General features: G+C 37.2%; 1 protein-coding gene across 1 annotated transcript in view; it reads right to left on the bottom strand.

Moving 5' to 3' along the window:
• Positions 1 to 341: 341 nt before the first annotated feature.
• BIRC6 (baculoviral IAP repeat containing 6) overlaps positions 342 to 15,436 on the bottom strand; it is a 157,671-nt gene continuing 142,576 nt past the window's right edge. The window contains exons 70-77 of the mRNA XM_027898852.1: positions 12,583 to 12,728; positions 11,592 to 11,702; positions 10,166 to 10,383; positions 9,336 to 9,497; positions 8,835 to 8,912; positions 4,233 to 4,421; positions 2,005 to 2,139; positions 342 to 1,767 (exon numbers count right to left, since the gene is read on the bottom strand). Of these exons, the coding sequence (XP_027754653.1) occupies positions 1,588 to 1,767; positions 2,005 to 2,139; positions 4,233 to 4,421; positions 8,835 to 8,912; positions 9,336 to 9,497; positions 10,166 to 10,383; positions 11,592 to 11,702; positions 12,583 to 12,728 (1,219 nt within the window). The 3' untranslated portion in view covers positions 342 to 1,587. The remainder of the gene's footprint in view (positions 1,768 to 2,004; positions 2,140 to 4,232; positions 4,422 to 8,834; positions 8,913 to 9,335; positions 9,498 to 10,165; positions 10,384 to 11,591; positions 11,703 to 12,582; positions 12,729 to 15,436) is intronic.

The raw sequence follows: 15,436 nt of genomic DNA, 5'->3' as shown, positions 1-15,436 counted from the left end.
GGAGCCTTTACAAGAATAACACAGTCATTTTGTACAGTAATAGAAGGTAAGTAAAACCCCATCTATAAAAATGCAGTGCTGTTGTAACACTGATGAAGTTCTAACACTTTGACTGTGTGGCCTAAGCTCTTTGTTTCATGCCTTTACCAGCAATTCTGGCACAGAGCTGCTTGTTTTGCTTTTTGATTAAGGATCCCCTGAAGTTACACAGATGTAGCTAAGCTGGTATTTTGAGAAGGTATATACAATCAGGACAGGCCTTGGATTAACACAACACATCAAGAGAACAGAAAAATTGCACTTTGGTCAGGACTATCAGAACTAACTGTTAACCATCAGCATAAGAACACAACCTCAGTTGGTGCTATTTTTAATGATTAGAAATAATACATTGTAAAACAAAAAGTGAAAAAATTCCAGCGTGATTCTTATAAACAAAGAACAAATAGAAAACAAAACCCCTTCGGTTTTGCCTGATTTGTAGTATTTATCATACAACAGATCATTAGTCTGAGGTAACACCAGTACTAATTTTTTAGTCCTTCAAGGACTACTCAGAAATTAAGAACAGTGATAGCAATGCACGTTATGTTAAAAGCGAGACTTGATTATTAAGTCAAGCAAATCTGTTACCCTTTTTAGTTAGGGATCTGTGGCTGCAAGTATAAAACTGGAAATAAGTCTATACAGTAAGAACTACAGAACATCAGAGTCCTGTGTGGCATGTCACTAGCCCCTGTCAGCAATTAAGAGTACAGTTGATTATGTAAAAATCAGACATTTCAATACAGTAAAGACTTTGTTCCAGAATAGCCCTTAAGAAATTTAGAATACTGTTAGTTTGCATAAAATAGCCAAAAAAAGAAAAAAGAAAAAAGAAAAAAAAAGATGAATTCAGAAGTCCAAATTTTGGCATGAGGTAAAACCATATGCATTTATTTCATCTGCATTTTAGATTTAGTAAGCATAAAATTAGGTATGTTGACTGTAATGAATTCAGTCATACAAGTGCAAGTCTTCAGCTAGAATGTATTTTATGGCAGTTTATTTAAAAAATGTACCAGTAAATCATAAAAGAGGGATCATGTCCATTTAACGTTTATTGAAGTATACAGGAGGTTTTCTTTAGAATCAAATATGAGCATGAATATATGGCCAAACGTAAAATCTATCAAATTCAGTGAAAATTTTCTGACTTTAAATAGTAGCTGTAAGAATGACCAATATATATTCTTTGTTACAACCGCCCTCACTCTACAAGTAAAAAAAAATAATAAACATTCAGTAAACATTCTTTCCTAAGGTAGTTTCCCTTATATATCAGTGATTTATCCATTTCTTGTATACATAACTTTTTAAACATACCAATCAGTGGTTCTCACAATTGAAAAATAAAAGCACAAAAAAGTTTACACTCTTGTACAGGTAAATAAAAGATCATTTTTTAATTAAACTGTATATCCTTAAGGGCATAGTATAGTTTCAATTTCATTACCTATTACATAATTAACTTCTTACATACAAATATTGACATATTTGGCTTGTGCTTCAAAGCCGTTGTGTCTACAAAGTCCATGTCAATGCGACTCATAACTTGAAATCAGTGGGGACATCTTTACTGCTGCTGGGTTTAACCTGTTCGTGCAACATGGTCTCTTCTGAGCTTGCTGTGGCACTGCATTTTTCTGTGGAGTCGTCAGTGTCTGGATCCAATCCTTCAGGACAGGGAAGTTTTAGAAGTTCTTCCCGCAACTGAGCTGTATGACGCTGAATATACAAGCAGAAGTCAGTGTGGAAGGCCACGATTAAAACAATACTTTTCACAGTGTTAGACAACATAAGATAAAACAAAAAGAGGGAGCAGAAAAGGTTTAAATGTACTGTTTTTGTGACTGGATTCTCCCCTGTACTTAAGGATGGGTATTTTCCTGTTATTGACAGAATAATTAGCAAGTGCTGCTAATTTGTCATCTTAGAATTAAAGGACATTTATAAAAGTCTCACCTTTAGAGCTGCTGCGTGATGGGACATAGTCCTGCCTACCCGTTTGTCACTGCTGTACTGCTGTATGTCTGCTATCCACTCCTCACACTGAGCCATGATCTCCACTCTTTTCAAGTAAAAGTGTTTGTGGATGACCTGCAAGAAAACATTCCCAATGTAACATGGATGGAAGAATCACATACTTAAACAATATCGAATCTGCAAGATGTCTGTGGGTCTAACCGAATATAAGGAAAAAGAAAATCAGTATAAGGGTAATTCAGCATTGACCCAGGCCGGAGATAAATCATGGAATTTCTGTCCTTGGAGGTTTCCAAGACCCAGATGGAAAAAGCCCTGAGGAACCTGGTCTGAATTCAGCTGATGCTGTTTTGAGGAGTTTTTTGGCCCGGATGTCTCTTCTAGTCTGCATGAACCCATGATTTGTGTGCAGCCTGCCATTTCAGCAGCCGCTTGTGTTACCTGGGTGCAGGGTGAATGAGTGTGAGGAACACAACGAGCAAAAGCGATAGCAGATTGCTACACACATTCTTCAGTTCAAGGATGAACTTACTCCACAGGCACAAAGTGTGGACATTTAAGTTGGCACAGAGGCAGTTACACAGATACGGTGTAAAGGCTTTTACTGCTTCCTTCACCACCCTATTTTACAAGAGAAGCACAAGTCTTCCCCTGCCACTAATCACTGGCTGCCCAAACAGAAAACAGATAGGCAAAAACGCTGTCAACAGTAAGAGCACAGGAACATAGCACGCTTCTGCAGAGAGAAGCTGCTATGGAAGAGATGCAATCACAGTTACATGCCTTAGGCAGAGGCAGCACCTCTGGGGACACTAGAATTCCCAGGCAATAGTAGTTGAGCTTCCCACAGTTTGGGTAGGAGCCAGTATTTGACTGCAGAGTAATTCTGGTATTTAAGTACAGATTTGAGTTTAAAAAATCCAGCTAATCAACCCTCACACCAGGCCGTGAAACTTTACTTAGTGTTGGTTTTGTCCTAAAGTTTTCTAAAACTGTGAATGGTGAAAGAAACAATAAAATCAAACAAATTTTATTGAGCACAGAGAGTTCTTGGCAATATTGCAACTCAATTGGCAAAATCATCTTTCCCTCCGGAGGTTAGAGAATATAGCTATCTGTCTAAAGAGAAACTGCATATTGAAAGTGTGACTTCAATTCTGGATGCATTCCTTAAATCCATAATGGAGCTTGGAAGAACTCCCAAAGACTGGCATTTTAGATCTCCTGAGCCTACCTGTCATTTAAGACACTAAAGAGAAGACAGCTCAGAATTTTGAAGACAGCAGATCTCAGGATGTATGTTCTTAAAGATTTCAATTTTCAGGATGCCTTTGTATTTATGTTACTGAATTGATCATCACTGTTAAGGTTCCTAAGATAACCCTACAAAAACCCTAGAGGTCTTAACAAGCAAGTCTCTCAGGGAAGTACTCAGATAATCCGAGAATTGTGTTTTCATTTGGATGGGGCCACAGATGGAATCTAGCATTCTTCCAAAAGCTGCCTTTTTCACCAGCAAGTGACAAAGCTGAGCTGCGGAGTAAGCACAATATTGCTGGGACTCTTTTTAAGGAAGCTGCAGTAACAGTAACCTGGGATTCAGTTACCAAATGCTGTAATACTGCATATCCTTCATTTCTGTATATGTGAGAAGAAACACGGAGCATTACTGTCAGGGAGCCTACTGCTTTATTGCATCTTCATTTAATCTTATTATACTTTGAGAATGCCTTTTGCCAAAGCGATACCGTTACATTAGCTATAAGAAAAAGACCTCTTAGCAGAGGTCATTTGATTATGTGTCACAGTATTATCTTTATCATGGTTCTTACTGAGTGTCTTGGTATATCTGAAGTACTTGGTTCAAATTCATGTTTTTTGGAAAAACACTTCCTGTTAGTCATGCAGACTAATGAGCAGACTAATGCCCATTTGTAGGGCTGATCAACAGTTTTTACAGGCAACGTAGAAGGTGCCACTCAGTATTAAGAATGAGCTGAGCTGAATGAACCATGTTTTATCAAACTGCACCAAGCCTCTGTTCAGGTCAGTCCCAACTTGCCTGCGTTCCCATTTCCCAGAAAAGAATCTGTGAAGTCAGGTGCATCCTTATTCACTTCAGTCTCTTGAGTTGGTTGTTTCCAAATATTTGCATTATTCTTAATATTCAAACGAGAGACATATTTACTGTGTTTCACAAAACCCACCTCCTTAAAACATGGTGATGGATTTCTCATTTGTTCAAGCATTGCCCACTTGACTGTTGCCTGTCGTATATTTCCATCATATTCTCTGGAGCTCTGGGTCCCACTTGGAGTACCTCTTGATCGTTCATAACCTGGTTCATTAAAATATGGTTCTGCTACCAGTATTAGGGATTGGACAGACACCAACACCTGTTAAGAGAAGAAACTAAACATTAAAATTGTGCTACCCAAATATTTTTACAAATTTACATCATTCTGCTCACCTCACGTGAGTGCAAACCCACTTTTATTGCAAAGTACTTTCATTCGTAACACAGGCTACGTGCAAGCAGGGAACATCCAAGCTTTCAAACCGAAACCAGCACTACTCAAAAAAAACCACCAAGTCCTGTGAATGTGTATTTGGCTCGAACATTAATTAAATGACAAACATAAGTTCAAAAAAATCCCCAAACCAAACCAACACAAAGATACAAATATAAGTACAAGACAGTATTTACAGGAAGAAATGTCTGATTGTACCCTTTTCTGAAAGAAAGTGTATTTGTCAAGTTCTCAGTCAACAATTTTGTTTTTTTCCCCTGTGGCTGAGCTTGCTAATTCTTCTAAATCAGAACTAGATGGAAAAGGAATGAGAGAAGTGAAATGCCAGGTGAACCATGGAAATTAATCTTGATCTACATATTCTCCCATTTTTTCTTTCAAATGAATGTTCTTAGCCCTTTCATTTAATATTTACAAAAAACACTGTGTCATATGCCATTAAAACAAAATCTCAATATTCCTCTTTAAATAGGAAAAAAAAATGTTTTCAGTACTATATGAACAAAGTACCAACTATTTTCAGTGATTAGGAACTGACAGTTTTCCCTCCTTCAATTCTACGATCCAGCACATGTGGGAATAGATGTTTACATAAATACAAGGCATTTAACTAGACACTCAGATATTTCTAATATAAACCAAATAATTAAATAGATACATAGGGCACTTAGGAATACTAGTGTATATGTACTGCATATTAATGATTTGATGGCTTGCTCATTTTTCCAGTATTAAAACATTCATCCCTGTCAACTAAATTTTTTATTAAATGAAGGATAGATTTTTCTTATGGACTTAGAACCAAGCCCAGCAACAACTTCAGGGATTACAATTCTGCCACACAAACTGAGTTCCGAAACTGTAAAGAATTCAAAAACCCAGATTTGAACAGTTATATTTCCTCAGTAATTGAAAAGCTGATGATATGTTACAGACCTGGGAATGGCATTTCCAGAACTGGGCATACTTAGACGCAAAATATCCACATCAGGGCAGCTGTTTCTGGAACTGACTCTCCTCCAAGCCTAGATACAATTTAAAGCTTGAAGACACTCCCTAATTTAGCAGCCCAGTTTGTGAATTTGGATATGGAAGACAAAAGTCCTCCTTTTTCTTGGTAGATGCAGAATGTACAGCTTGCATCAGATAGATATCATGCCAGTGGACTTAGGTTCCTCCACAGACAAAATGCTAAATCAGTAACTTCTATCAAAGCAACAAGTCCAAGAATCAGCTGAATGACCCAGGTTAACCTCAGTCCCACCACCACCTCGCAGGAACACACCTTCACTCCTTTAGGTGCCACAGCACCTTGTTAGTTTGCAGTTGTGTAGTGGTTGTGCTTTAATTATAGCACAGAAGGGCAATCTAGGGCAATCTGATGGACTGGACACGTAGCTGTGCAGTGGGAAACATGAAGTAGCATCCCTCACTGGGCTGAGAATGAAAATTAAACAAGTTTTCCTGTTCCTCAGGCAGGTGCTAGTACATGATACTGTGTGCACCATCACAGTCTCCTGTACCCGCCCAGCATTCAGCCAGATGCAGCCGTGGCTATTTAGTGTTAAACCTTACAAGATGTGCCTCACAAATCAGGTTCCAGCAAGCAAATGACCACTTGTGACCCCAAAAAAGGCAGAACATTAATGCAAATGTGCTAAGTAAGCCAAGGTAGAGTACTCCAGGGCCAAGGCTTCGGGTACCAAAGGTGTTTTGGTGATCTGTGGCCTTTACGTGTTTCTGGAAGTAGTTAGGTTTTGCTTTTTAAAAATTTTGTATTTTAAATCTATATGTTTTTTTTTAATTAGCTATGGTAGAGAAATTTGACACTGCAGCATTGTACTTTCTGGGCCTGAATAAGCAGTTCATAACTTGAATAATAACTGTAATGAATGAGAAACTCTAAACTGGTCTTCCAGTTTCACTGGGTTATAAAAGTTAATTTTGTAAGTATTTTGGGTGGTCTGACAATAGTTCAATCTCTGTGCCAGAAAAAATATGTAGTGCTTAATTCTTTCCAAGCAATTTATTTAGTCCTAGAGCTGTTTTCCAATTAATAGCTATAAAGTATTTTTCTCCCAGTATGGTGGGGATAGGACTTTTTCCAACAGTTTTCAAACTATTTTCGAAATCTCAAAAAAACCTTTTAAATTTTAAACTCAAATGCTGCATGTGATTTCTAACAATCAAAGCTAACACTTAAATCTAAGAAAAAAGACTCTAGTGAAAATAAGACTTCCTAATACTTCCACTTTTCTACACTGATTTTACAGTTAAAGTCTAAAACTGCAGTTCATCTCTTCATGAAGAAGTTGTATCTTGGGAGACTTGCAGTATGTAAGGAAGTCTTGGATACCTATCACAGTGTTTGTCACCCTCATGGTGAAAAAGTTTTTCCTAATATCTCATCAAAATTTCCCATGTCCCATCTTGTGTCAACTGGTACTTGTCCTAGTGCTTTGCATCTATAAGAGGTGCCTGGCTCCATCTTCCCTATCCCTTCTCCATTCAGGTATTGAAGAGAGCAGTAAGATCTCTGCCACTGGTCCAGCCACTTTTCCACCCCCTTATAATACACATCTCATCAGTTTGGCTACAAGGTGCTAAGGGAGACTGTATCTTGCTGAAGTCAAAGTGAGCAACATCCACTGCTGTCCCTTTGTGCAAAGCCAGGCACCTCACTTTAGAAGGCAAGGATAAGCTCTGTTACTGCCCAGTAAAACCCACACTGGCTGTTCTCTTCTTTTCATGTACTTGAAAATAGCTTCCAGGATTATTTGTTCCATAATCTTCCCAAAGACAACAAAGTATTGCTGACCAGCTTGCAGATCCCCAGATCCTCTCTCCTGCTGATCTTGAAGCTGACAGTGAGATTTGCCACGAAGCTCCCTTGATTGTTCAGTCAAAGATGAGAGCTGAGGGCTCTGCAGTGATATCAGCTGGCTCCCTCAGCTCCCCTGGATACATTGGGTTTGGTTCCAAAAACATGTGGGTCCAAGCAGGTTGAATATTGTTTCCTCTGCTGAAATTCCTCATTCTCAAACACCTTCCTAGTCAGGGCTCAGGAAAAGCAACCCCTACCCTAAAGAGTGAGGCAAAGATGACCTCTGCCTTTTCTATGGAACACTGAGCAGAATGAAAGCCTAAGGAAAATTTGTTCTTTTGCTGCCAGTATACTTATAAAAAGCTCTTCTTGTTCCTCTTTATATCCCTCAACATTTTAGATCCCAGCTGAGCTTTAGGTTTCCTAATCTCTCTCCTGAATGTTTGGGTAATGTCCTTTCATTTCTCACAAGTAGTCCATCCCCTCTTTCTGCCTTCTGTGTACTTTCTTTTTGCAGTTGAGCTTAGGCAGGAGTTCTTTTTTACCCATGCTGGCCTTCCCCTTCTCTTGCTTGACTTCCACACACTGGAACAGATCAATCTTGAATTTTTAGGACACTGATCAATCAGTTCTCCACGGCCAAATCCTGAACAAGCTGAAATCTGTTCTGCTGAAGGCAGTAATTCTACTATATTGAAACAGAAACTGTACAGGCTTCTAGGATTTGGAACAGAAAATGTATCTTGTGCTATGTTATTACTCCAAAGAAGGAATAAATTCAGAAACTGCCAAAGGAAAGAAGCTTTACTTTTATTTAATGTCTGTGCTTATGAGTCAGTGCATTTCTATGAAATAAAGATGAAAATTATAAGGACTCTATGTCCTTATAATGGTATTTATAAGGACCGTATGTCCCAATAAATTCTGCTCTAATGTAACACTAATTGTTATTGAACACAGTACAGCTACACTGTAACTCCCTGCAGCTTTATTCCTCCTGTAGACTTCAGAGGAGTAAGGTTACAGTGTGCACTAGTGTACTACACTTTCTCATATCTCACAATGTGGAATCTCTTTTGTCTTTACCATAAGAAGCTTGTGACAATCCCAGGAGGCAATGTCATCTTCCAGTCTTTTTTTTTTTTAAATTTTTAAAAAGTGAAGTACTTCAAACCATCTGAGCAGAACTGGTGTAGGAATGACTTGCATACGTGAACAGTTGCTCTTCAAGACAAGACCAGTAAGAAATACTGGTTTCAAAAAGCACTATGAAGAACTTGTCTACAGTGTTCCTTTTGTACTGTTCCAAGGCCATTTTCTGGACTTTTGTCCTATTTATGCTTATTTAAAGAAGAAAATTCTTCTTTGAAAATTCTGCAAAAAGAATCCTTAGGACCAGCAGACCACTTATTACTCCTAGATGACATTCTAAAGAGAAAAAAGAAATTGCTCACCTGCAAAAAACTTGATGTTTGAGGATTCCATTTCTCTTCTGGCCTCCCATGCCACGTGTTCAGTATGCTTAAACACACCTGAAAAGGTGACATTATTAATACCACAAATATTATGACAAAACTCTTCTGCTTGGACAGAACAGAATGTTAACATTACATTAATTTATTTTTGACAAACTTTTGTATAACTTCATTCTAAAAGTCAAATTTGTTTCCTATCACAGAATCAAGCAGGTTGGAAAAGATCCCTTGAGATTACTGAGTCCAACCTATGGACAAACACCACCATGTCAACTAGACCATGGCACTAAGTGCCACATCCAGTCTTTTTTTAAAGACCTCCAGGGACAGTGACTCCATCATCTCTCTAGGCAGTCCATTCTAATGTCTAATTACTCTTTCTGTGGAGAAATTCCTCCTAATGTGGAGAAATTCCTCCTAAACCTCCTCTGGTACAGCTTAAGACTTGTTACATCTAACACAGGGACCAAGTTGACCTACCTTGCCATCATTGTAGAGGTTTGGATTAAATCTCACACTGTGGCCTCCAGTTGTTTCCAGATTCACAAGTGGGGGGGAATTAGGATAGTCTTGTGGGAAATACACATCAAATTCAAAGCAACCATTTGCGTAAGGGGTGTCTGCAGGACCAGTAATGAGAACCTACCATTGTAAAAAGAAAAACACTTAAACCCTCCATCCTTATATTTGTCACACAGTTGAGATCTGATAAGTTACATGAAGCATTTGATTTCCACATGCTACTTGGCAGAAAATATTATTAGACATCATCATACACAGGCTGTTCATTTTGATACTGTGGGTAAGTGAAGCCTCTGTGAACATTCCTTTTTCCAGATTACAAATGGAAAGCAAGACAGAAGGAGCTAAAACTCTTCTCCATATTGGATGCCATTAACAGAATGTTTCTTCAGGTCCAGAGACACTCTGTATACAGTGTGTACACAGAAACACTGTATACTTCTTCATACCTACTGCCTACCACTTAAATGGTCACGGGCAAAGATCCACTTTGACCACAATGAAGAAACAAAATTAAAGTTTTCTCTTTGGAATAGCTGAAGAAGAGTGAACCTTGTTCTCAGAATTCTCCGTGGCTGACAGAATATTCCTGGGGCAGATGGACTCTCCCTGCCAAGTTATTGAGAAATCAGAATCAGACTCAAATACTACTACTACTTATGCTAACGTTTGGACAGCAATTAAAGTACACATGAAATGATTCTGTTTTTTCCTAAGATTTAAAGCACCTTCTTAAAAATTTATAAGCCAAGCTGAAGAGAGGAATAAAAATAGCCTCGCTCCTTTACCTTCATTATGTCAAGCCGCTCCTCATCACAACGTACAAAAACGCTGGATGAAGAGGAGAGAGGCAGTGAGGTTGAAAGAGTCACAGCTTCTTGAGCAAGGCGTCGGGCTCTGGCAGCACTGTTGGCGTCACTTGCATTTTTTACCTGAGACATGTAGTGGTAATTTACTTTAAACACCAATTTTCCGTCATCATCTTCGGAAACCATTTCAAATGTATCTAGAAGAAAATTTTAATGCATCAGGAAAGGAGTGAAGTTAATAATGAATTAGTCTTGGATAAAGATTCTGACTATTAAAATCAAGAAAGTTTAATATGCATTACACTAACGTACAAAATTATGTATTTTGTGAGTTAACAGTGATCATAGAAAACAATGCATTAACAGTTCTGGGTTGAAATACTTTCTGCAGCAACTTCACAAGCTTTCATATGCAACTTGTCACACATACACCATCCCCAATTTGGAGAGCGACCAGCTACTCCAGACCAGGAATATAACGACACAAATAGATAATAATGCTAATAACGGAATTCGCGTGATCCAAGTGCCAATGGTATTTACTTGTGTGCTGGTTGCAAAGGTATTAAAGGATCACAAAAAATTACAGTGGAGCTGGTTTTCTTTAATCATTTGCTATGCAAAATCTGCAGCTCGGCTGCCAGAGGGCAAAGCTCCCATTACAAACCTCCCTATCTCCTACTCTTGGCATATATTCCAAATACATTTGTGACGAAAATTGCTTACAAACACAACAGCAGAGTAATGTGACTGCAAATGCTGTCAGTGCAACTAAAAAAAATACTCAGAAAACATGTTTTTGCAAAAATTTTATAGCTGATACTATTAGTTCTTCATGCATTTTTTTTTTTTGTTTTTTTTTTTTTTTTTTTTTTTGTTTTTTTTGTAACACATTCCCCTTATGGCCAAAGTAAGGATTGACTCCCATCACATTATCCAAATGCAACATATTGTATTCCATGAAAGCACAATGAAATTTACCACAGTTCATTTAAAACACACTTCTGATTTGGATTCTATTCTATTTAAAAAAATAAAAGCTACATTAACATTACCATATATATAGAACCATATATTTAAAAACCAGCTTTAAAAAAAACACTTCAATGTAATTTAAGAACTGAAAGACTCACAAATCATTACTGTAATGAAAACACAAACACTATCATTAAATTCATCCAGTCGCTTCAACTACTCTAGTGTATGCTTAAAATATTTCTTACTAGTTCAAAAAGTGCATGAGTTCGTAACCTGAAAATACAGACTTATTTAATTTTCCATATGTGAAAGTTATTAGTGGTCACATATGTTAAATAGTTGTTAACTTATAAAATAATAAGGAATTCCATCCAACAGAACACAGTGTCTGCTTTCTAAACACAAACATTCACACTTTTCAACCTACCAAATTGGAGTTTTTTCATGACAGCCACATACTTTTCTTCAAGAGACCGTAAAACAGACAAAGGCTTGGGCTTCACAGCAGCCTTTTTGGAGTATTCAGCCATCTTCTTTTCTGTTATATAAAATGTGAGGATTATTTGTGGTTACCTATGTAGTTCTCAGACAAGCACAGCAAGCGTTCGGGGATTATTTAACTTGAAATTACATTTTATGGTTACGTTCTTTTGCAGAGAACTCTCAAAACTGGGCATCGCTCAGGATATACAAATCTCTTTTTCTCACTACTGTATATTTCATTATCTGAACAGCTTGAAGTAAATAAAGGTCATAATCTCAGATCAGAAATAATTAATGACTGCTGCTGTTATGAATATTTTTTATTGCTTCTTTTAATTATTTTTTTAAAATTTAAAACAGGAAGTATGACACATGCTTGTGTGGGTGGCTATTTCCACATAAATTCTTGGAGTCTCCAAAATCAGGAGCTGACTATACATGCCTTTATTAAGATCCACTTCCCTGATTCTGCTACCTAATCTTTACTTTCCTTTACCGGACAACCAGCTGGTGCTTTGAACTTCTGCTGGTTCAGTTCAGATTTTTGTTCAGCATTCATCTAGTCAAGAGTTAATCTAATTGATAAGATTTAGATTTAACAGCAAACGCCTTATTATTAAAGGTCATGTATGTTGTTTTCTGCCAAGAAAAACAATAATAAAAAAGGTGTTACATAACTGTGCTAGAAATCATGAGGTGTACTCTGATTTGAATTATTGTGTTTCCTGATCAAAACATTTAAGGCTACCACAAGGTTCTAGCCACCTCTGAAAATGCAGTCAGTGGCTGGGGACAGAAGGGAAGTATTTTCTTGTCTTGCTTTTAAGCTAATTTTTAAGTTATCTGTTAATGGTTGCATTACAAAGAAACATTATATACTTCTATACTTTATATACTATACACTTTATATACTTATAAAAGTATTTCTATTTTACCTTGGTTTGCTTGGCGCAAACTGGTGGTAGCAGCATAAACTATCTCTGCAGTCTTTTGGATGTCTGGTACCAAGAGGGTCAATCCCTCTGGTTCTTGATCAGAAGTATCTGGTTTTACTCCTGCTTTAGCTTTGTCTTTTTTAGACCTGCATGGAGCAATGAAATAGGATACAGCATGAGGGAATATTTTTCAGCCAGGCATACAGTACTCAGAATATTTGTCAACATGGAAAAATACCAAAGCTGAAGGAATCAAGATTAAAACGAGTCTTCTAAAATGAAATGTCTCTCTCTATCTCCAGGTTAATCACAGAATGTAGCAATCAGTTGTGACAACACTGAACATGCTGTCCTGCTTCAACACACAGATGTACATCTGATACAATGTGTAAAAATATGAACCTAAAGCCAGCAACACCAGTATAGCAGTTTCTGCATCAGCCTTTTGGTACTCGATTGTTAAACTGCATGCTGATCTTATGTTTGCACACTTTCACAAAGTACTAGAAAAGCTTACAAAATCAACCTGACAAAGATCATGTCACAAACACACATTTCATCCATGCAGACCTCGTGCAAAATTAAGTTCTAAATAGGTAATAAAGTACTCTTCCTTGCTACACAATGCACTAGCAATTACTGAAAATACACCAATGGTGTAAATCAGCAGGAAACCTCTAGTGAAAATTCACAGCATGTATATGAACGACAACCCAGGCATCACAGGACAGGAGATCAAACATGAAGTTTGTATCTCTCTGCAGTTCTCTTCTGGGCTACAGAGATTTAGACCTTTTATTTCAATGAACAGTTTAATGTAACAGTTTTAAAAGTCTTAATATATAGAAGGCATCTAGATTATGTTGGATGTTTATAATCGAAGTATTGCTAATTAAAATGCCAATTTAAATGCCAGAAATTTTTCTAATGATATAATTTGAACATACAATATATACTAACATCACTGTTTGATAGAAGCTAGTTGCCTAGTAATTTAAGATATATTTAAATATTTAGATTGTGATAATCCAACCTTTACTAGCATATATAGTCAACTGTGGAAATGAAGACAATGGTATTTGATACGAATGTAACCTAAATATAAAAGCTTCTGTTTTAAGAACTAACATAAACTTACACTGTCATCCTGCAAAACTTAATAGATTTTAATGCTAACAGCCCCCAAAATAATTTTTTTAAAATTTATAGATTTTTTGTTTCAATAGCACTTGTTCATTTTAAAACCCAAGCAAGTTCAACAGCCAAGATGCACTGGTTTTCTCTTTTCCACTTCCATACCTAGATGCAAACCAGAAAACTACCAACACAGGAGAAAATAGCAATTTAATGCCTTGATGTACCAAACACATTTTAGCAACTCTAACATTTTTGTATTTTAATCTAGACTGAAATTGTGCATAATGAATGAGTCTCTAAACTATTCCGTAGAGGTGATTACAGTAATACTGAATACAGTCTTTGTACTCTACCTGATCAAATGAGAATATCCCTAGAGCATTAATAACAAAATTCATTACTGCAGCACGGTACATTTTCCCTGTTCCAGACTTAATCCAAAAGGATGTTAGCCCATTGTTGACTTCAAGCAATGCTGAGCTTTCAGATCCTCAAAGTTAGGAGGAAAGCATCAGAACCAGTACCAGGCAGCATCTGAGGAACAGTTTAAGACAAAGAAGCAGCAGCTGCCTCTCCCATTCATACTGTCCAAAATCCTCATTCTTGCATTTTTCCTTGTGGAAAGCTAGGCCAATATTTTGAAATAACCTACTAGGCACATTCAGAAATGTGTATTTAAAGCCCCTAAACCTCAGTGACAAGCTGTTTTAATGCCACTGACATACTAGCGGCTACCAGTCCCAAGAAAGATATACAGATTTAGATCTGCCTGCCACTGATGCAGAAGCCTTAAGCTATTTGCTACAAAACCCTTGGAGAAATTCTGGCTATAGTGAAATGTCAGATGGCTTTATCCAAGAGAAAGATGTGTGAAAAGCCATATAAATGTGCTTAGTGAAGGTACTGAACAAGAAATGAATTCTTACAGATACATTTTCAAGACAGTTATCTTCAAGACTTTCTTTCAATTAAAAGCCATTCCCCTTCGTCCCATCACTACACGCCCTTGTATAAAGTCCTTCTCCAGCTCTCCTGTAGGCATCTGCCTCATTATCTTATTCTCTACAACTTCAGTGTTATACACAAATAGTTAGAGAAATATAACAGTACTTTACAGTTCCTCAGTTTATTTACAATCAACTAATGGTAAATCAAACAATTCCCTAGACCCTAGATGGGAAAATCTGTCAAAGGATCCCCAGCAGTACATACTTGCACATTGACCATAATTTTTTAAAGTTTACAGTTTTCCCACCTGAGACAGAACTGAACTTGACTGCAGATATGAGCTGTTACACTTAATTTTATATTTCTTTTACATGAGAAGATCACAAAACCCCCTTTCTAAAAGCATATCCTTAAACATGGTTTATAATGATTATTAAATAAATACATTTTAAAAGAAAACAAAGAATAGGTGCGCTGTAAGATTAAAATCCTGCGTGAAACAGCTGCAGACCTGAAGATGGAAGTGTGAAGCTGGTCTGTGTGTCACACATAGAAATGTGTGCTATACACAAGTGCTTCAGAGGCACAAGTAGAGTCCCAGCTCAAGAGAGGGAGCTGCTGGGAATTATAGAGCTCTCCCAAAACTGTATCAAGAGGGAGATGAAATACCAAAAGTGATAAACCCAGTAAGATTCTTCAGCTCTTTCCTCACACTCTGTCAGCCTGCATATAAATTTATGTATGCAGATAGCAGACAGTTTTATCAAAC

The sequence above is a fragment of the Empidonax traillii genome, unplaced genomic scaffold (genome assembly GCF_003031625.1).
Source record: "Empidonax traillii isolate 1590-97213 ecotype Southwest subspecies unplaced genomic scaffold, ASM303162v1 scaffold626:size867168, whole genome shotgun sequence".
Lineage (NCBI taxonomy): Eukaryota > Metazoa > Chordata > Aves > Passeriformes > Tyrannidae > Empidonax > Empidonax traillii.
This window is presented reverse-complemented; position numbering and strand designations above follow the sequence as displayed.